A 22,364-nucleotide genomic window follows, 5' to 3' on the forward strand; every position below is an offset into this window, starting at 1 on the left:
ACAGCTGCCTGTCTCTGCGCCCGGCTCCTTGAGCACGTCATCATCGGCCCATTAGCTATGTTACTTTGCAATGTGTTAAATTGATTCTCATCCGGCAGCCTGTTGGTGGATCTGATGTGATCCTGCAAAGAACAGCTATTCAGATATTCCCGCTTCATACTCTCCCCTCCTTTTGTGTCTCTCCTTCCAAGGCGTTCGTTGTCTCCTCCCATAGCAGCTCTTGCCGCCTCATCTGCAGCCCTATCACTCCAGTCCTGCCAGTTGCTATCTCGTATACACACACACACACACACATATATACATACACACACACACACACATATATACACACACATACATACATATTACACAGAAGTATGCAAGATACCCATCTCGTTTCTTCCATGGTTTTATTTCATCAGCAGTCCATAAACTCTTATATTTTCTGTGTTTCAGGCTTCTTGGTTTCAAATGGATTTAGCGTCCATCAGTGCATTTATAGAACCCTTTCAATTCAGACAACTCCCCTTCTTTGTGTTCAAGATCTCACTCAATAAAAGCTAAGCCAAGCTGCTCTCCACCATAGGAGCTGCCCTCTCATAAATAAAATAAGAATGAACTTTCATACACAGAGGATAAAAATAAAGAATAATAATTTTTTTTTAAAAAAAGAAAAAGAATACACGAGAGATCTTAAGCAGGTTGTGTCGGAGAGAAGCGTGGTTGGCTGGCAGTGATGAGTCCTGGGGATGATGGAAGAGTGTCCAACTGAAGGCCTTCAACGTCTTCTCCTCTTGGTGGCCAATAGGTTCATCCATAAAGATTGAGTGTGCTGAGAATTCCCATGAATCCCATCGTCCTTCCCCTTCCATTGCTCTCTGTTTATTGACCAGGCCTTCCAGATCTGATAACCCAGTAACTTTCTTTCAAGTTGCCCTAGTAGTAAGCATCTTCATATGCATCGTTGCGTAGGCAGTAAAGGATAGCTGCTCCCAGCATAAAGATGGCTGAACCCCAACCCAAGCCATATCCCCAGTTGAACTCATGGTAGCTTCTCAACGGGCTACTGTCGATGAACTTGATGGGGTAGAGAACTAAGGCGCAGATCTGGAGAACCACTGGAGCAATGGAACAATAGGAGAAACAAGTTCTATTAGAACCACTGGCAGGGGCACAAATGTTTACCCAAGCGGGTGGCTAGGGAAAGGGGGGACATACCTGCTACAAAGAGAAGAATCGACACTATCCGATAATAGTATTTATAGTTCCCCAGGCAGAAGGCTATCAGAGACATGAGGAAGGACAGCAGGGTGATGGTGGCAGCGGTCAGGATTAACACCAGAGTGGTGATTTGCCAGTCTGCAAAAGAAAAGACAGAAGAAAAACAAAATGAAGGAGAAACTTAAGACACAGTCAGTAACCATAGTAGGCAAATGTTATTTTGGAGGATTGGGTTCTTTCAGTTTGCTTTTTAAAAAAAATAAAATTCTGAAGATAACAGAACAGAACAACAGAGTTGGAAGGGACCTTGGAGAACTTCTAGTCCAAAACTCTGGTCAGACAGGAGACCCTATACCAGGGGCAGGCAACCTTGGCTCTTTTATGACTCATGGACTTCCACTCTCAGAATTCTTGAGCCAGGAATTCTGGGAGTTGAAGTCCATGAGTTATAAAAGAGCCAAGGTTGCCTACCCCTGCCCTATACCATTTCAGAAACATGTCTGCCCAATCTTTTCTTGAAAACCTCCAGTGTTGGAGCACCCACAACTTCTAGAGGCAAGGCGTTCCACTGATTAGTTGTTCTCACTTGTCAGGAAATTTCTCCTTAGTTCTAGTTTGGTTCTCTCGTTGATTAGTTTCCATCCGTTGCTCCTTGTTCTGCCTTCGGGCGCTTTGGAAAATAGGTTGACACACACACACACCCTCTTCTTTGTGGCAACCCCTCAAATATTGGAACACTGCTACCATGTCACCCCTAGTTCTTCTTTTCATTAAACCAGACATAACCAATTGCAACTGTTCTTCATATGTTTTAGCCTCCAGAGAAACCATTCTCTTACTTTTACTTTTATATCCCAGCAAGCTGTTCACCACTGGAACTGAGCTATTCAGAACGTTTTTCATCCCCCATATTTTTTTTTAAAAAATATCTTCTTCTTTAAGAAAGGGCTTGAAGCAAATGCTGCTTGGGGGGGGGGCTTTTTTTAAAAAAACAAACAAAACAAAACTGTTGTTTCAGGTGATGCCACCAAGTGGCCTCAATGACTCTCTCAAAGAAGGCAAATGGCCAGCTGTCTGCAAGGAGAATAAATCCTTCCATTCCCCACCATCCCATGGTCAGAGCTGAAGAAACGTCTTGGATGAGAAGGAAACGCGAAGGAAGCTGCCTCTTGAAAAAGCACTTTTGGGACAATAATCGTTAAGGGTGAAAAATGGTCCTAAGTCACGTTTTTCAGTGCCATTGTAACTTCAAAGAGTTGCTCAACAAGTGGTTGTAAGTCCAGAGCTACCTGCATTAAGATTTAGTTAGCAATAAAGCAGAACGAGGAGGGTAGGAGAGCTGCCAATCACACGAGCTTTCTAGCCCTATTTGTGAAACTCCCAGAGCTTTCTAGAACTGGGCTGCTGAAATTCAGCGACAAAACAATTATTTCCAACAGCATTTTTTTTTCTTTCTTTTTTTTCTTTTTGCAGATTAGAATGGCAGCACTGACTCTTGCAGAGGCTTCTGTGGTGTGGCTGAAAATATTCTCGAGAGGGGGGGCTATATAAATCAATCAATAAATAAACGGCAGGGCAGTAAGGTTGTGTCCACCCAGCTTTAAAGGCATCTTCTTTGCCAGACGATCCGGGCAAAGGAGAGGCAGGAAGTGTGGGAAATGAATCTAAACTCCAAACTGAGCCTCAGACGAACAGCGAGTATATCACCGACTGGGAACGATTCTAGATCAACGTGTGTGATCCGCCAATAGAACCATCTGCAATTGCTGTCCCTGTCATGTCTGCACTTCGTAACAAAAGGACCGATTTCGTGGCTCTGATCATCAGTCTTTTAACTGAAGCTAGATTATGCAAGAAACAGTTTAAGCTCAGGAAAGAACAATTAACCAGTGGAACAACCTGCCTCCAGAAGCGGTGAATGCTCCAACACTGGAAGTTTTTAAGAAGAGACTGGACAGCCATTTGTCCGAAATGGTCTAGGGTTTCCTGCCTGAGCAGGGGGTTGGACTCGATGACCTCCAAGGTCCCTTCTAACTTTATTATTATTATTATGGATCATCGCACAGTCAGCCAGATGTTCAGACTGGATTTAGCATTTTGTCTACCTATCGAGTCCTTACCCAGGACCTGGGATAGGCAGATGTGGATGTTTGATGGTATTACAGATATCGTCACAGGATGGAAGCAGTTCCTAGTAAGGCCGCCTTTTGCAATTGACTAATAGCGAATTTGTCAATGCCAATGATGTTCAAGTGGTGCTCCAGTTGTTTGGGGATTGCACCCAGGCGCCTATGACTATTGGTACTACCCTTGCTTGCTTTTGCCACAGTCTTTCTATTTCTATTTGTAGGTCTTTGTATTTTGTTATCTTCTCCAGTTCTTTCTCGTCTATTCTGCTGTCTCCAGGCACTACCACGTCCACTATGCAGACTTTTTTGTCTTTCTTATCAACAATTGTTGTTGTTGTTGTTGTTGTTGTTATTATTATTATTATAGAGGAGAGGAGAGGAGAAGGGAAGGGAAGGGAAGGGAAAGGAGAGGAGGAAGGAGAGGGGGAGAGATCTAACCACGTTTACAAATTTTCTGCCCAGCACAACTTCCTAATGCCCACTTTTGAAATCAGTAAAATCAGAACCAGGCTTGTCTGAACAGGACACCTGGTTCTAGAATTTGGGAGCAGCTGTCAGCTGTGCAATGCTAATGTGGAATTCCCTCCATCCCCATCCTACCCTGGTCCCAGTAGGGCCAAATCACCTGCCCTTAGAACCAGCTCTGGAGAGGTTGCTCCCTTCGGCATTTCTAGCAAGAAAAGATTCCCAGGACTTTTAAACCTAGACCTTTTGTTTTTTAAACTAAGTGTTAAAAGTTCCAGGGAACCTCTGAGTTCCCCAAAACTAACAATTCTCTTCCTTCTGTTCTCACAGTAGTGAGAGGGATCTCGGAGTCCTAGTGGACAGTCATTTAAATAGGAGCCAGCAAGTGTGCTGCAGCTGCCAAAAAAGCCAACACAGTCCCAGGCTGCATTAACAGAAGGATAGAATCAAGATCACGTGAAGTGTTAATACCGCTTTACAACGCCTTGGTAAGGCCACACTTGGAATACTGCATCCAGTTTTGGTCGCCACGATGTAAAAAAAGAAGTTGAGATTCTAGAAAGAGTGCAGGTAAGAGCAACAAAGATGATCAGGGGACTGGAGGCTAAAACACATGAAGAATGGTTGTTGGAATTGGGCATGTCTAGTTTAATGAAGAAAAGGACGAGGGGGGACATGATAGCAGTCTTCCAATATCTCAGGGGCTGCCCCAAAGAAGAGGGAGTCAAGCTATTCTCCAAAGCGTCTGAAGACAGGACCCACAGATGGAAACTAATCAAGGAGAGAAACAACTTAGAACTAAGGAGAAATTTCCTGACAGTGAGAACAATTAACCAGTGGAACAACCTGCCTCCAGAAGTTGTGGATACTCCAACATGGGAAATTTTTAGGAAGAGATTGGACAACCATTTGTCTGAAATGACATAGGATTTCCTGCCTAAGCAGGGGGTTGGACTAGATGACCCCCAAGGTCCCTTCCAACTCTGTTATTCTATTTATTCTATTCTATTCTCAGCTGGGGAGATGGTGGTCTCGGGGCTCTGCCAAGCAACCATATGTCTGGCTGAACACACCACTCACAAACCAATCCAAGATTTATAGGAAGGGTCACTCTTGCTAATTATGGAATAAACGAAGAAAATTGCTCACTAGCTTGCAAGGGATTGAAAGAACAGGGACTCTTTTGTCTGACAGGAGAGGCAGTTTAGACAGGCTGGAAAAGACTTCGTCTAAACAGATGCTTCCTGTAAGGGCATGGCAGTGGAGAAATTCACATCTCAATCTGGCTTTGCCTCCTGTTGGTTTTAAGTTCAAGGCGATAAAATAAAGGAAGAAGGAGCAGACTGCACGTTCCGATGCCTCACTATCAATGGGCTTTCCTGTTTCAGTCCCTTGGCTTTTTTTTTTTCTCTTTCAAACCATTCTGCCTGCTCTTTCACGTTCTCAAAGAGAAGGATTTTAAAGCATCAACTGGAACAAGTGACTTTCATGAAAGACTGGAATCCCTTTCTGGACTATTTGCTGAAAATCGATAAAAAGCGAACGGATGATTGGGGGATTTATGGATTAAAAAGAGTCTATTTATGAAAAGAAAGGGACCATCATATGTTATATGGGAGAATGAACCAGTAATTTCTATGTTTGCAAATTGTTGCAAAGTCACTTCTTTAACTAGCTTTCTCTCTCCCTCTCATTTTCTTTTCTCTTTCTCTTTTCTCTTTTCTCTTTCTTTTTTCTACTTTTCTTTTTAGGCTTCTGAGGTTTTTTTTAATCTCATGTAAAATTTTCTTTGAACGCAAAGTTCCTTCATCAGACCAATGATGTTGGCTTGTTTGGCTGTTCCTTCATCAGACCAAGTAAGCAACACCCCAGTCAAGCCAACAGTAAACAGCCTGACCAAACAACTTCCAAGATCATTTTCATCAACACTGACAGGCCAAGCCATTAGACTATCAACTGAGAGCAAACCCCCTTCCTTACTAACACTGATGATGTTACCTAGTTGGATAATGAAACGTCCGCAAGGAAACAACTCAGTTCAGGGAGCATCGAGGAACCCATAGTTGTTCTCCTCCTCCTCCTCCTCCTCCTCCTCCTCCTCCTCCTCCTTCTCCTCCTCCTCCTCCTCCTCCTCCTCTTCCTCCTCCTCTATGCAAGCCTCATTCCTTTCTAGCACTGATGATGTTAACTAGTTGGGTAATGAAACGTCTGCAAGGAAACAACCCAACTCAGGGAGCACCAAGGAACCCAGTTCTCCTCCTCCTCCTCCTCCTCCATGCAAGCCTCATTCCTTTCTAGCACTGATGATGTTAACTAGTTGGGTAATGAAACTAGTTTCCACAAAGAAACAAGCCAGCTCAGGGAGCACCAAGGACCCCTGAGAGAAACATTATCTGTTGCCTTTTTAAAATACGAAGTCTTCTGTGCTTCACTGCCAACATCAGAGGAGATAGCAGAAGAGTTGAGAAGCCAATGAACTGCAGATAAATCACCAGTTTAAGCACGGGGTGGGGATGGGGGGGGCAGCGTAGCCAATCTACACATCTGCTGCTCCCCATCGCAAGCCTAAACGACAGCCGCCTCTGTGCAAGACAAATTGGCACACTGACCTCTGCCCCACTGTTCCAATTTGCATGCTTGGACTGGGGCAGAGAAAGAAAAATAAAAGTTTGTAGCAGGCTCCTAGAGCTGTCTCTCCAGCTTGGACCACGGCTCCTGGTTTTCTTCCAAGAAAGCAGAATTTATAGACGGGAATGCCAACCCTTGTCCTCTTGTTCAAGATGTTTGCCTGTGGGTTTTGGCTCAAGCTCTTATACAAACTTGAACTGGAGAGTTGTTATGGAGACCGACATCTTGTAGTGAAGGAGTAGAGTAAACAAGAGCATGTTAGTTAGAGCAAACGCTCTCTGAGTCAAGCTTGACTCTCGCATACATTCAGGCAGAATAACGGACTTGAAGGGGGTCTGGGAGGTCTTCTAGTCCAACCCCCTGCTCAGGCTGAAGTCCCTGTACCATTTCAGACAAGTGGCTGTCCAGTCTCTTCTAAAAAACCTCCAGTGATGAAGCGCCCGCAACTTCTGGAGGCAAGCTGTTCGTGTAGTTTTTCCTGAAAATAAGATGGATGTGGCTTGCCACTGTCTCCTTCGGAGATGTGTTTCCAACTTTCTGACTTACAGATGGAGCACTTCCTCGTGGTCTCCCACTCCCAAACTCACCAGCTGAAACTTGCTTAGTTTTTCAAAGATCACCTAAAGTCACTTCGATGTTACAAGACGATGCGGAACAAACTGTGTCACAACCGAGGTAGTGTACAGTATCTCAACGTTCACCCTCAACTTTGAAGGCCTGAACTCCCGAATCTGCCTGAGCTTCACTGACAATGTTGTAGCAACAGGAGCAAAAGGTTTTGGAGGACAGATACACATGGTTCCCAAAGGTCTACCTCCAGCAATCATCATTGTATCTTTCTAAAGCTAGATAACTGCAATGTGCTGCACAGGGAGAGACGGCTGAAGGCTGTTTGGACGATTCACAAATTTATCACCCAGTTGGATTGACCTCGAAGAGCTGGCTAGGGGTGAATTATAAATGGAATATAGATGGGTTCAACCCTTCTTTAGATGTTTTATTCGGTCATCTTGATCCAGTCTTTTCTCTCCTGACCTGAGGCAGCTAAGTGACAGTTTTAAGCATATTTCCTGAATTAGCCACAATTGCTTGAGTTTGCATAACTTGCAAAGCTATAAAGCCCATCTTAGGAACCACAATTGCTGGGTTCAAATAATCTCTGAAAACAAAGGCAAACCGACCCATGACTGGGATGTTTCCAACCAAGTTCGCCCTTGTCTGGGATTAAACAGAGGGGATAAGGAGGGGTGAACAGATGCTGCTTTGAAGACCCTTAGAAGAGAGAGGCAAAACATGTCTGCTGTGTTTTCCTTGCCTTTCCGCCCTCACAGTTTCTTGGAATTTGTTTTTTTTTTTTTTTAATGTATAAGCAGTTCATTTGGGACAGGGAAGAAGAAACATTTGGCGTTCCAAGAATCACTAGTTACCATCCTTGGAAATGGTTGCAACAGAAGTTTGTTTAACAGCTTGTAAAGCAAGAATTGTTTCCATTCCTGGCAGAGCTTCTCTTTTTCTCTTGAGGTCTCTTTGACTTCAGTGAGCAACTAGGGAACGAACAAGCACCACTTGAATTTCCCCAAATCCACCGAGGCTATTTTTGGAGTGTCTTCTTTTAATTGACTGCAGATACAATTTTATAAGCAAAGAACCAGCTTTTTTTAAAAAAAAAAATGCTTCAAATTAATACTGCTTTTAAAACAGTGGGGTTATTTCCTCTCTCTCTTCTACACACTGCTTTCACGGGGTGGGAAACCATAGCCCCTCAATGATGGTTAGTCAGCAACTCTCAGGAAGTATGGTTATGGTTAACAAGCGCAAAGAACCAGGCCCTTATCCCAAAAGCCCTGTTGGATAAGACCAAAGATGCGTCTCCATCAATCTTGTTTCTTCTATCTAAGTTGTAAAACAGGCGTCTTCAAACCTGGCCCTTTTATGAGGTGTGGACTTCAACTCCCAGAATTCTTCAGCCAGCATGCCTGGATGAGGAATTCTGGGAGTTGAAGTCCACACATCATAAAAGGGCCAGGTTGGATGACCCGTGTTGTAAAGGATGGTCTCCCTTATTTAGTTCACATCCTGAGAAACAGGGGTAAACCATTTTCCATATGCAAAGTTCCCTTTCAGCTACAAGCAGAAGACCCTAAGGACAATTCGGTGGGTCACATATAGAGCCCACGCAGCATCTTGTGTCTGGTAGTCATGGGACGTCCGCAAACTAGGCATGAAGGCAATGGCATGGCCATTTTGCCTAGCTCATGATTATCCAGATGTGTTGGGTGACACATCAGTGAATCAGCAGCGATGAACTGACTCCACACAAAGAATAAAATATCCCTTTAGCACTCAGAACTCAGAAAGGTAGGGCCATTTTACGTGTTTATTGATAGATTGTACAGCACCTGTAGATCTGACCTTAGTATCACTCACTGATCAAACTACAGGTAGCTTTTGACCTACAACCATTCATTTAGCCACCATTCAAAGTTATTATGGCAGTGAAAAAAGTCACTTACAACCATCATTTTAATGTATGCCGATTAGTGTAAATTTAAAGTGACAATAAAGTTATTCTATTCTATTCTATTCTATTCTATTCTATTCTATTCTATTCTATTCTATTCTATTCTATTCTACTCTACTCTATTCCACCTTCTGGTCTCTACACTACTCTGCTCTGCTCTACTCTATTCCACCTTCTGGTATTCTATTCTATTCTATTCTATTCTATTCTATTCTATTCTATTCTATTCTATTCTATTCTATTCTATTCTATTCTACTCTACTCTACTCTACTCTACTCTACTCTACTCTACTCTACTCTACTCTACTCTATTCTATTCTTCACACCATCATGTGAATCCCAACTGTGGTTATAATTCAAGGAATACTTGTAAAGCATCGCATGCTGTCCTGGCTTAGGGCTGGGTGTACCAGGTTAATCTGGGTATTGTGGTTTACAAGCTTGTGGTTTATGACCTGGGGCAGTGTGTGTGAACCTCACCCACTGTGCTTAAATCATAAAGCTGTGGTTAAGCACAGCTTAGGAATCGCTTAGGAATCCTAGTCTGGCTTTTCAAAGGCACCCCTATCCTGTACACTTAGAAAAATAAGGAAGACCATAACAGAGCCATCAACGTTAATGAACTGAGATTTTTCATACGCCATGCCCTGGTACGGCTTCGCTGCTTCCCACGACCCAGGCTGCACCTAAGCAACCCAGCAGGCAGCTGTGCGTTCCGACGAGCCGGGCTTGGGAGCGCGCATTCTCCAAGCGGCAACCCCGATCTCTCTCCCCCACCCCATCCCCACCATCCCGCGGTGTTCCCGGAGCCCGCTTACCGCTCCCGAGGGTGGAGAAGCACTGCCAGCCGCCCAGGAGCTGCCGACACTCCTTCCAAAGGGAGAGCGAGTAGCGTTCCGACGTGACCCAGGCCGGGCTCAGCAGCGCAGCCACATCCAGAGCCAGCGCCAGGAAGGCGCAGAGCAGCGCGATCAGCTGGAACGGGCGCACCGTCAAACCGCCCTCCTCGCCCGCCGACATCCTGCCCGGAGACCCCCCACCCCACCCCGGACAGCCGCGGGGTAAGAAAGCGGGAGAAGAACCGACGGACAGCAGCCGAGAAGCGCCTCGCCCTGCACGGCTCCAGCGGCGAAGTTGGCCAAAGGGACGCGCGGCAGCCGGCGAGGCGAGGGTCCCGCCCGCCCCGGGGTCCGCCCCTTCCAGCCCCCTGGAGGACGGCCGTCGGATCCTACAGACCCCCGAGCCGGACTGGGGAGACCCGCTGTCGGCTGGGGTTGGCTTTAGAGCCGGGGAGGGGGGCGGGGGGGTGGGCAAACATCTGGACGCGCGTCGGAGGTCAGCACGGAGAGGCAGATGGCCCTGCGCCCCCCCCCCGGCCTGGGCTTTTAGCCAAGAGGGAGGGTCTCCCTCGACGTGACCCTGTTGTGTCTCTCGTCTCTCTTTATTTAGGATTTCTAAATGTATTTCTTCGTGCCAGCCAAGTCGGTGAAGCCTGCCCTGGGCGCAGAGGGGTCCCAAGGCTTGGCAATTGTAGAAGTTGTGCGGGTGGAGTGACTGGATCCAGCAGATCGAGGGTTTAAGGCTCCAGTTGATCCTGGAACTCTCCGGGTGGTTTGGGGCCAGCTCCCTTTCCTCCCTCCCTTTAGTAATAGTAGTAAAGTTGGAAGGGACCTTGGAGGTCATCTAGTCCAACCCCCTGCTCAGGCAGGAAACCCTACACCATTTCGGACAAACGGCTGTCCAGTCTCTTCTTAAAAACTTCCAGTGTTGGAGCATTTACTGCTTCTGGAGGCAGGTTGTTCCACTGATTAATTGTTCTCACTGTCAGGAAGTTTCTCCTTAGTTCTAGGTTGCTTCTCTCCTTGATTAGTTTCCACCCGTTGCTTCTTGTCCTGCCTTCAGGCACTTTGGAGAATAGCTTGACTCCTTCTTCTTTGGGGCAGCCCCTGAGATATTGGAACACTGCTATCATGTCCCCCCTTGTCCTTCTCTTCGTTAAACTAGACATACCCAATTCCAGCAATCGTTCCTTATATGTTTTAGCCTCCAGTCCCCTAATCATCTTTGTTGCTCTTCTCTGTACTCTTTCCCAGCCTACCTCAAAGGGCTGTTGTTGAGGAGAGGGACTGGGGTAGGCTTTCTGGAGTTTCTCCAGGGGAAGGTGGAATAGAAATGCTTTAAACGGAATGAACGGGAGCGAAGAGGTGGAACAGAAGTGATTTCAATAAACAAATGAACAAATGTAAAGAGGTGGAAGAGAGAGCGTTTTTCAATCAAGGAATAAATTAATGTAAAGAAGTGGCAGAGAAGTGCTTTAAACAAGTGAATGAAACAATTTTACTAGATACATGGGAGGCAATTTGGGTTGGGAATGTGAAGTATACTCAGGCTCAAAATTTACGAGAAAATTTTTACAAAATGTTTTATAGGTGGCATTTGGATCCACAAACATTGTCTCACATGTATCCTAATTTACAGCCTAAGTGTTGGAGATGTGGTTGCTTAGATGCAACCTATTATCATATTTCGTGGACGTGTAGAAATATAAAAGCTTTTGGGATTAAGATTTGATGGAACATTCAGAAGATTTTTAATAGAAAGATAAAGTTTACACCACAATTGTTTTTGTTAGGTATTATTGAAGATTGTGATGTTAAAGAAACTATTTTAATGTTGAATCTTATTACGGTAGCAAGGCTATTGGCTGGGCAATATTGGAGGAAAGATTCTTTGCCTACCATAGAAGAATGGTCGTTTAAAGTCTCTAATTTAGCAGAAACGGCCAAAATCTCTGCCTGTTTGAAGGATCATTCACAAGAAAGATACATCTCGGTGTGGAGAAGATGGATAAATTTTGTACAGAATAAATATGGGATTAGAAAGTATCATTTAGTTTTTGATTAACTCATAGTTTAAATTGGGAGTTGTTTGTATTTGAGTTAAAGTATTTTTGGGGATTTGGTTATTGGTATAGTTAGATAAGCTTAGTTAGAATTTGTTTGCTTATTTTGTAACCCTGCAATCAGCTCTGGGAAGTGAGGGTGGGAGGGTTATTGTATTGTAATAATAAATTTGTACAAAACTTTTCAATAAAAAAAACAAGTGAAGGAAAGGGTAGAATATAAATGCTTCAAAGGAATAAACAAATTAATATAAGGGTAGAGTGTAAAGGCTTTAAACAAACAAGTCGGCCTTAGCACGTTTATTTTGACATTAAGATGTGGTGGGAATGGAGGCCACTAAAAATGATAAAAACAGAAGAGGTTAAAAAAGGACAACAAAATGTACTGCACTGCAATTAAAATTAAATTGTGTACAAAATAAACACAGGGCGATTTGAAACCACCATCTGGCTGGCTACTGTGGGAACTTTTTAGTCTGTGGTCTAATCCAGCTCCCCCGTTGTTACATTCTTCTGTTGTATACTGGGGATGAAGAGTTTACTCGCAGAAGACATGATCTGAATGCAAAAGAGCAGGACAGAATAAGACTGAATAATCTTCCCGGAGCATGGGGATCCTTCGAACAGGACTTTAGCCCAGATACTCAAATATTGCAGAATGAGATGGATCACTTTCCCAAATGCACAATAACACGTCTCTTTTCTTGGAAAACCATTACATCCCAAGCTAGAAACTTCTTCTTCTTCTTCTTGTGCCATATCCGTTATCGGACGTTGGCGATCATGTTGGCGATCCTGTTTTTATCAGCAGCTGCACGAAAAAGTGCTGCTGAGTTTTGTCCAAACCAGTCCCTTAGATTTTGAAGCCACGATGTTCTTCTTCTGCCTGGACCTCATTTGCCTTCCATCTTTCCCTGGAGGATTAAATGGAGTATGCCGTATTTTTCTGGGTGTCGCATCACATGTCCGAAATATTCTAATTTTCAGTTTTTTAATTGTTTTGATGATTTCCCTGGTCTTTCCCAGGCGGCTTATCACCTCATTTCTGATCTTGTCAACCCAGCTTATACATAACAGCTGCCTGTAAATCCACATTTCAAATGCTTCTAGTCTCTTCAGGTGGCCTTCTGTCAGAGACCAACTCTCTACTCCATAGAGCAGGATAGAAAAAATATAGCCCTGATTTTCAGTCTTAGGCTTATGTCTAAGCCTAAGCTAGAAATATTGGATTGCAATTTAGGTAACTGAATTGTAAAGGGGTTTAAAAAAAAAAAGGGATAGTTATGCTTTCAAACCACATCCGTTCCAGAGAAAAGAGATGCACTAATTAAAAGGAAGACAAACGGGTGGACCTTTTTACAAAGTTCGTACTATTGTTAGGACTCTTGATAGCTTGTTTTTTCTGTGGAGGACAACCTGACTGAAACTTGCAAAGTTTTAAAAACTTTTTTTTTAAAAAAAGGGCCAAACAGCAAGAGGGGATTAATAAAGGGTCCACTGATCCTGTGTTTCTCGCGGCCCCCACCCCCTCTAATGTTCAGAAATGACAGGTGTAAGCTAAGCTTTGTGTCATGAGGGAGGAATGCACTCTTTTGTGCAGCAGCCTGGTGCTTTATGCTCGTGAATCACATTTCCCTCCACCTCCCCGGGAGTGTTTATAAATAGGCCGGCCAGCTGCCAGGGAGCTATGAACCCAGCAAGCCTGCTGTAAACAGTATCCAGGAAGGCAGAGGAAACAAATGGAATTTCAAAAGCCGTTCGGACCCTGCTAGCCGATGCCAGTGGCACGTGTGTGTGTGTGTGTGGGGGGGGGGGGGGAAATAGTTCCTCTTCTAGTTATGCTAACGGAACAACTTGTTGGCCCAAAAAACAAAAAAAGGTGCCTCCAGGACTGATTGTTCCAGTAAAGGCAGGAATAGCACATTCAATTGTTTGCATTTTTGTCGACGCATGCAAGGGGCACCAGCCGGCGAGAGGAGAGATTTCGCTCAGAAAAACCTGGTAAAATAAACTTGGCAATAAATGGGAGATGTACAAATCATGGGTTTGTTTCTCCTGTTCCATTGCATTTTGCAGCATCGGCGGTGGCTTATAGTAACACCACTGCAATGGAATTAAACCCCCCCCCCACAGATAGGTTCAAGAGCACTTCTGCATATTAATTCCAGCAACCGTTCCTTATATGCTTTAGCCTCCAGTCCCCTAATCATCTTTGTCTGGGATAATGGCTGATAGGGGCTCCTGTACAACACAGCTGCTTTGTTAAGAGAAGTGCGTGGTGAGAATTTGCAGCTGCAGCCGGTCTTTTGAGATACTTCAGTTCTTCAAGGCCAGATTCTGCTCCTCATCAAGAGGGGAGCCATGGGGGGGGGGGGGAAGATGAAAGCAGTTGCTTGGATCACTGGCGAGGGGATTTCAAGGCTGAGCATTCTGCAGCACCAGCAGGTTGAGGGATGAAATGGGAGAATGCTACTGCCAAAAGGGCAGAGGGAGACAGTCTTAACATTCTCAGTCTGAAGGCAAGTGACAAAAAGAAAAAACACAGGCAGCCTTCTGCTGATTCCTGGTCCCCATCTTTGGCATCCTCTGAAACCCGGTCAATGTCCATACATTTTTCAGAATAGCATTTGTGTAATGGCCAACACTAATCCCAGCAAGGAACTACCAATGCATCAATTCAGATGTTATAAACTCATTTTTGTTTCTCGTCAGGGCCTATAAGCCTAATATGCGGGGTTTATCTCTGTCCGTAGCATTATGGCCAAAGCAGACTCATTGATTAATTGTTCTAATAAGGAAGATTTTCAGTGCCTGGTTCGTCTGTACTCTCAGTTTTGGCTTGCTAAGGGAAAAAACAAAGGATTGCAGTTTAAACCTTAAACCTTAAAGCCAAGGTCAGGGGTCTTTCTGATTTGTTTAATCACTTCAATTAAAAGAGTCACATGGGTGCAAACATTTTGATAAGGTGACATGACAAGCATCCTGAAGAAACACATGTTGGTAGTACTGATTTTTGCCAGGTACGGTATAAAATATATTAAGAGAGTTTAGCTGAGAGACCCTGAAAAAGATGTATAGAGATGGAATCAAGCCACGTGGTATGAAAGAGTAACACCCTCTCCACAAATTGCAGGTGGAAAGTAGAGGAAGACAGGAAAAAAGGTTATTTGTACATTGCTATTAGATACTAGCAACACACAGATCGAGCAGTTTTGCCTATACAGATTCTTCACTTTTTCCCTTTTTCGTCTTAAAACTGGAAAGCCTTTTCTCATAATCAACTCATTTTGCTCCCTTGAGTCCTGGAAAGAAAATCTAAGATGGTTTTGTCCAGCTGAGGTTTTCAAAGGTTTATTACTAATGAAACTTGTTTATAAAGCCAGTTAGATTCACTGACTCTTCTGCATTATTTGCCTTTATTTTTTCTTTATATGGAATGAAACTTGGTTATAAAGCCAGTTAGATTCACTGACCCTTCTGCATTATTTGCCTTTTTTTTCTCCTTTATATGGAATGGAGCTGCAAGGGGACAACATTCAGAAGGAATCGAATCATTTGACTTTATTCCACTTGAAAAAGAGAAAGACCTGCAAAATCCTTGTTCTGCAGTCAGAAACATGATAGGAACAAGAACGAGGCAAAAGAATTAACGCGTGTCTCTGAAGACTCACCAGAACGGTACATCCCGAGATAATCAAGAATTAGTTGCTACCAAATGCAATAAGGACAATGGCTGCTGTGCTTATACTTATCTGACCTTGACAACTTCAAGACCCGTTATGTTAAAGAAAGAAAAAAAAATGAAGTCCACCATGTAAAAAAAGTTTTTTTCCTTCTTCTTCTGCGGTATCTGGTGTCCTGCTCAACAGAATCCTCACCGCCCTGGGATGCCACTGAGCAGAGGGGCCCTGGCATTCTCTAGCAGTCATGGCTGCAAGATGGAAGAAAGGGCAGCAGAAGCAGCAGCAAGACCAGATGAGGCCGAAGCCAGGGGCTCAGAAGCCTTCGCCTTCTTCATTCCAAGGCAGCGAGTTCCTCTAAGAGCTCTTCTTTCTCCCTCTGCAGTTCATGCATCCGTTGTTTGTTCTGCTCCAAACGGTCCTCCAGCCATTGCAGCAAGGGGCCGCTGATGGCCGACATCTGGCTGCAGAGGTTCTTCGTGAAGACTGGCAAGAAAAGAAGGGGGCAGCTTTGAACATGCAGGCGTTCCAAAAGATACCGCGAGAAAATGGTGCAGGAAGGAAGGCCTGGGGAACTTTCAGCCCCATGCAATATGGATCATGCCACCTCTTGGTGTTAAATACCGTTAGCTCCTCCCCACTAGTTCCACCTTAACCAGCAGACAGATGTTTAAGGAGCTGGAAGCCCAATGACTTCTTTTGGAGTCTTGAAAAGCATCCCCCAAACTCTGGGCAGGTGGAAAACCATTACCTGAGCCATTGTGAATCTTGGTTATGGAATCCAGATGGGTGAGGCTAAACAAGGGAAGAGAAGATACACCTGTATGATCGAAACACTGACAGCAATCCTCAAAAATCACGGCTATGTTTTCAGCCTAATTAGAAGGGACCCGTAAGGGAGAAGGAGAGGAAGACAGAGAGAGAGAATGAAACAGATAAAACGAATCTAAAGTCTTTCTCTTCCTACCTTCTGGCCGTTACTGAACTGCTTGATATTGCTGCCCCCCTCCCCAACTCACCATTATGCTATTCTCACAGTGACTGCAGTCAGTTATTTGCTTTGTATATTATAATGTATATATTATTGTAATAATATTGTATATTATAATGTAATCCAGTGGTTCTCAACCTGTGGGTCGGGACCCCATTTGGGGTCGAACGACCATTTCACGGGGGTCGCCAAACAATGCAGTCCGCCATTTTTCCCCCTTTTCCTTAGCTGTGCTACTCCCTTTTATTCTATTGGCTTTTGAAAGCCAATAGAATAGGCTCTCTTGAATAGAGTCTAATTCTATTGGCTTTCAAAAGCCAATAGGAATTGTCCAGGCTGTCTCTGCCCTGCTGAGCCCGCCAAAAGTCCCATTCTGCAAACGGTGCTGCACCAGTTGAATAGTCCTCGACTTACGACCGGTTGAGGGGTCGCGACATTAAAAAGGTTGAGAACCACTGATGTAATCCATCTTTCAAAGGCTTCATTCCACCAAGGCTCCTTCTTCCCCAGTGAGCAGCCAAATAGACAGAGAAGTGCATCCTTTCACAGCCACTCCTTAGCAACTGGTAGCTGGTCACTAAGATAATGGCTCTCTCTACTAGAAGTTTCATTTAAATATCAAAAGCTACTATCATGTTGGCTGGTGGCTTTTCACCTCTGGGGCCCTTGCATGTCCACTTCTATCCTCATGTTGATGTTTCTCGGTCCATAGTGAGACAGTCTGCTGCTTAAAGTTGGCAATACATTCTTGGATGCTTTAGGAGGTGTGTGCATGGGATACTGGAAGGCTGAGTGTAGACTATCCACCCTGCCCAGATGATTTAAAAAGGAAAAAGGAAGCTGTCCCAAAGATGCTTTTTTTCAAGATACAACTGGACCTTATTTATTTTTTTTGAAGACGTTTCCCTTCTCATCCAAGAAGCTTCTTCAGTTCTGAAGACGAGAACGGAAGAAGCTTTTCAGATGAGAAGTGAAACATCTTCAAGGGAAAACGAAGGAAGATCAGTTGCCTCTCGAAAAAGCACCTTTTGGGACAACCACGGCCTGGGTGGCTGAGGATCGCCACACACAAAAAGGAAGCTGGATTTCACGTCACCTGTGGATTTTCCTATATGCATCCTGTTCCTCCTGACACAAGATTTTGGGCAGTTCCACAGCCGACTCGAGGCAAACTTTCCCAATGGTGTTGTGAGGGACGACATGGATCGGGATTTCAATCCTTTCGTACCTAGAGAGGAAAATGTGTACGCGTCATACAAACACAATTTAGGAAAGAAAAAAAAATTAAAACCGTATGCTTTCTAAAGGCCATTTGGGTAACTGTCTTTTCCTATTTGCTGGTCCTGGGAGGAACGTGGTGGAGGAGACTCAGATGGAAGAGGTGTCCTACTTCTGCATGCGCACTGCCTATGTGTGAATGTAGAGGCCTGTCTGCTTTGTTATAGATTTTCTTTTCAATGCTGAACAAATCATGTTTATTAACCGTTGTTAGCGGGAACGGGAGTACATAGCATGTTCATGATTATCCCACTGACAGCTGCATTCACCCTCATTCAGCTCAGCTAATAGAATAATATTCTGCTTCATAACATAAAATGTGGGGCAAAATAGCTGTCACAGAGTATTAGCAGATGGATAGAATACAGAACAGAATAGAATAGAATAGAATAGAATAGAATAAGGAACAGAACAAGGGATAGGGTAGGATAGGATAGGATAGAATCTTTATATAGAATAGAATAGATTAGAATAGAACAGAACAGAACATGGTATACGGTATACGGAATAGAACAGAATACGGTATACAGTATAGAATAGAATAGAACAGAACAGAACAAAGCAGAATATGGTATACGGTATACAGTATATGGAATAGAACAGAGTACGGTATACAGTATACGGTATACGGTATACGGAATAGAATAGAATAGAATAGAGAAATGAAGATTAGAACAGAACAGAATAGAATTCTTTATTGGCCAAGTGTGAACGTACACACAAGGAATTGAATAAAGGCGATCAGTAACTGGCAAAGTAGAGCATTGTAAAGAACATCTTTTCACATAGTTTACTATAGAGACAACACAATTACATGCATTGGAGATTGGAAGAAAAGTGTGAGAGAAGTTTTAAGCTTGCTGAACTGATGTTCAGCAAAATCCTTACTCAGAGCTCTTCTGGGCTTGAATGGACTGGAAACAGGTATACAAGACCCGGCCGGTCTGTGTCAAATGAAAGATAATAATAGTTGATGGTGTGAAGTTATGTTAGTGACTCTCTCCACACACACACATCCTCCCCCGCCCCTACAAATAATGTTAGCTGCTTACTTCAAATCCACCCAATCCCATTTTCCACTACTGACAAAAAAACATTTTCTGGGAGTATGAAGAGGAAAAATTGTTGAGGGACACGTTATTATCAAATAGAGATTAGTGTCATATTACTCAATCTGCACTCTGATCAGATATTTATCTCACTGCTTTCTAGCCAGAATGAAACCAGATACTTGAGATGTGACCACACATTCCACACTCTGCTTAGTTTGAACCAAAGGTTTCCTTGTCATTTGTTTCTTTCCTAATGTTCGGTTATATCTACTAGAAACACATTACACTCATGGACAAACTTTCATCAGCGTTCACCGATTTCATCCATGGGTACAGTGAAGTTCAGAGACATTAATTTCAACCTTCAACTAAGTATTCAAGAGATTCACCTGAGGAAACATTATCTTATCTCAAGGCATCTTTGTAGTGTCTTCCATGATTTATCAATCATTTTTGAAACTCATGGCTAAATTACACAATCACTTTTGTTTTTTCTAGGAACCCTGGATATCTAGACATATGCTTTGAGGGGGGGGAAAGCCAGACAGTTGAACAGATTGTTGCGAAGTTACCATCCTGTTTAGCTGAGCTCATGTACTTTTTAAACTTTATGATTCTGTACTGGGTCACTGACCCACCCAATTTACATCATGCATGGAAAGAAAAAATATCTGGAGGATATTTTTTTAACACAATTTTAAAATCAATGCTCTTGCAAATCGTGCTGAAATTAAAAGCATAGGAGTGTCATTACATTTTAACAGCTTCTGGCTAGGCTGATTAGAAACAGAGCGAAACATTTATTCCAGAATGAGGTCAGATAGCAAAACACCTGTCCTATCAGAGGACCAAGTGCCATTTAGTTCTGTTCTATTTACCTTTGTATTTTTATCTTCAATGAAACAAGAGAAGATGAGCCCCACAAAGCCTTGGTCCATCATCTGATACATTGCTTGTGTGCGCACATCTGTAGAAAATCAACAACAAAAAAGGTATGAGATTTCAAACATCACTCCTGCGCAGAAATGGCAGTCACAGGACTATCAGCACCCCAGATGATCAAGCCAAAGAAATGTTCCCTTTTTCCAGAAACAGCAGAAAGCTCCAAGAAAGAAGCTTTTCAAATAGAGGAGCTTTTAAAATCAAAATCAAGGTGAGCATAAAAGCTATTAGTGAAAGTAAGAGGACTGTACAGACAGAGTCCTAGAAATCAGTTGCTTGTTTGGTTGCAATCCTATCTTGAAAAACACCGATTCCCAGTGCATTTAAAGCAGTATATTTTTCACTTCCCAAAAGACAATATAATCAATTCTAGATAAGGGTTCAATAAATTAAACTTTCAAAATAGCGTCCTGCTTTGCTACATGTGAGAATCAGTGCTGGATCATCAACACAGACATATTACCGTAGAAGAGTTACACACAGTTTAGCTTCACTGAAATATTTCTGTACTTCAACCTTCTTAAATCAGATTGGATAGAACCACAGCTTAGCAGAAGTCAAAGATTCTGATTTCTGGTGGGCCGGAACTGCCCACCAGTCCCAACTGCCAGATTTTTTTTTCTGCCAGCCAAGTATAGCTTATTTAATTAGAGCTAATTATCAAGTATAAAGCATAAAGAACAGTTTAAGTGACTCCTTTCAAATCTTATCCAAGTCAGCAAAGGCTCTCATTAGAACATTTTACTCATTCAAATAGTCTTGGGAAAGAGGGGGGAAAGAAAATAATTTCAAGCATCTGATCTTAACCTTCCAAAAAATGGTTACCTACTCAATTTGAGAACCTTACTCTTAATTACAGGACAGAGTGTCTTACCTACATGTGATGGCCACACTGTTATGTGAGGATGAGAGTGATACCAGCCTACAACTCTCATGGGCCGTCCTGTTAATTCAGCCAATCTGTGTGTTAGTTAAGGGTTTTCAAAAAACTACCAGAAAAATATGTACAACAGTAAGCATATTTTTTATACTGCAGTTCAACAGCTCTAAATCACATTTATCTGAAGCCTCATCGAAACAGTAATTTAATAAATCCCCGCCATAAAATTTTTTTCACATTTAAACAAGCAAGAAAGGTCATTAGGAACAAATACTGATAATAATCAAAGTAAACACACTTCAGTGTAAACTCCTCTTGCAGTACAGAAAGGAAAATGAATTAAAACTACATATCTGGAAGCCTCTTTTCTAGATTGCAAATATGTATCTGCTTTGAAACCACCATTCAACTATAAATTTGGTAAAAAGATATCTCTGCTTCTGTTGAAGCAGCTGAGAGCTGCTCAGGAGAAATCTCCACGCGATCTTTTCTTTTATCTGACCTACGCAGAATGATCACTGAGTGAATGTGAACAATTCGGCTTGTATCAACCTGAGGATAACAAAGAAGGAAAAATAAATCATGGATAGGCAATACAACACAAGATACATTTCACCGTTGCTATCTGCATGATATACTAAGCCTCTGCATCAGGTTACTGTAAAGAGATCTCTACAAGCTATTCTTGTAAAAAAGGAAAGAGATTTTTAGGAATTCCAAAGGGTTTAGCAGAGAGATTTATTGCGCAAGGTTCAGAAGCAGTGAAGACAAGCAATTCTGAACACTGAGGGAGGGTTCAAACTACAGTTTTATACATTTCTTTTCTCAGGAACAAAGGAGCACACATTAGTGATACACATTGTATTACTTTAGGTTAGTTTCTCACAGGCATACAATGGTCAGTTACGCTACATACATTGTTTCCAAGTGCAATGCGCATTTGGTTAGTCACAGATTGCTAACACAGCTTTATTCCAGTAATTATGCAGACACATCGTTGTTTTAATGATTTTTCATTATTATTATTATTTCACATTATTCTATATTATTCTACCTTACTATCATCTTATTTGCCTCCATTTTTAAAAAAATGCTGACATGTCCCTGTAGATTTATGCATTGCACAAGTATGTATGTGTATGTGCGTGTGTGTATATATATATATATATATATATATATACATGCATATATATATATATATATATATATATATATATATACACACACACACAGACACACATATACATATATGTGTGTGTGTGTGTGTGTGTATATAACTGGACGCTATATAAACTTATAACATTATTTTAATCCTTAAAATATTTAGTAGAACATTTTAATACATATTCGATATTATTTAATAAATGTTCTATAATTAAATATGATTAAAGGCGGGATAAAACGCAATAATCAAAGCACTAAAGAGCAAGCAACTCCAGAAACGTCGGCTTCCCTCTCAGCGCCAGATCCGGGCCAAGCCCGGCTTCGCCCCCGCCCTGCGTGGCCCCAGCGGGGCGAGCCCGTCGCCGGCCACTTCTGCGCCTCTGCTTGCCGTCCGGCGTCCGTGCCGGCCCAGCGCCCGTACCTCCCCGATGCAGAGCCCCATGACTTCCTCCTTCTCGGTGCTCAGTGCGTGGTTCAAGCAGACCAGGAAGGCGTCCGCCTCCAAGTGCGCCGCCTGCACCGCCATCCCGGC

At 43.1% G+C, this 22,364-nt stretch overlaps 2 protein-coding genes across 2 annotated transcripts; both read right to left on the minus strand.

The window, feature by feature from the left end:
• Window positions 1-372: 372 nt before the first annotated feature.
• Window positions 373-10,104, minus strand: LOC120302609 (transmembrane protein 47-like). Its single transcript, XM_039331288.1, has 3 exons — window positions 9,762-10,104; window positions 1,198-1,338; window positions 373-1,097 (listed from the first exon to the last, which is right to left on the minus strand). Exons 1-3 carry the CDS (start codon window positions 9,961-9,963, stop codon window positions 916-918), a joined length of 525 nt encoding a protein of 174 aa, XP_039187222.1. The 5' UTR covers window positions 9,964-10,104; the 3' UTR covers window positions 373-915.
• Window positions 10,105-15,380: 5,276 nt separating this feature from the next.
• BRCC3 (BRCA1/BRCA2-containing complex subunit 3) lies at window positions 15,381-22,358 on the minus strand. The gene is made up of 8 exons (XM_039331301.1): window positions 22,254-22,358; window positions 21,101-21,220; window positions 20,663-20,750; window positions 19,725-19,813; window positions 18,683-18,738; window positions 17,613-17,744; window positions 16,277-16,320; window positions 15,381-16,011 (listed from the first exon to the last, which is right to left on the minus strand). The coding sequence occupies exons 1-8, from the start codon at window positions 22,356-22,358 to the stop codon at window positions 15,860-15,862; spliced, it is 786 nt and encodes a 261-aa protein (XP_039187235.1). The 3' UTR covers window positions 15,381-15,859.
• Between the last annotated feature and the right edge of the window lie 6 nt (window positions 22,359-22,364).

Source organism: Crotalus tigris, unplaced genomic scaffold, assembly GCF_016545835.1.
Source record: "Crotalus tigris isolate CLP2741 ecotype Arizona unplaced genomic scaffold, ASM1654583v1 scf7180000017622.5263843, whole genome shotgun sequence".
Taxonomy (NCBI): Eukaryota; Metazoa; Chordata; class Lepidosauria; order Squamata; family Viperidae; genus Crotalus; species Crotalus tigris.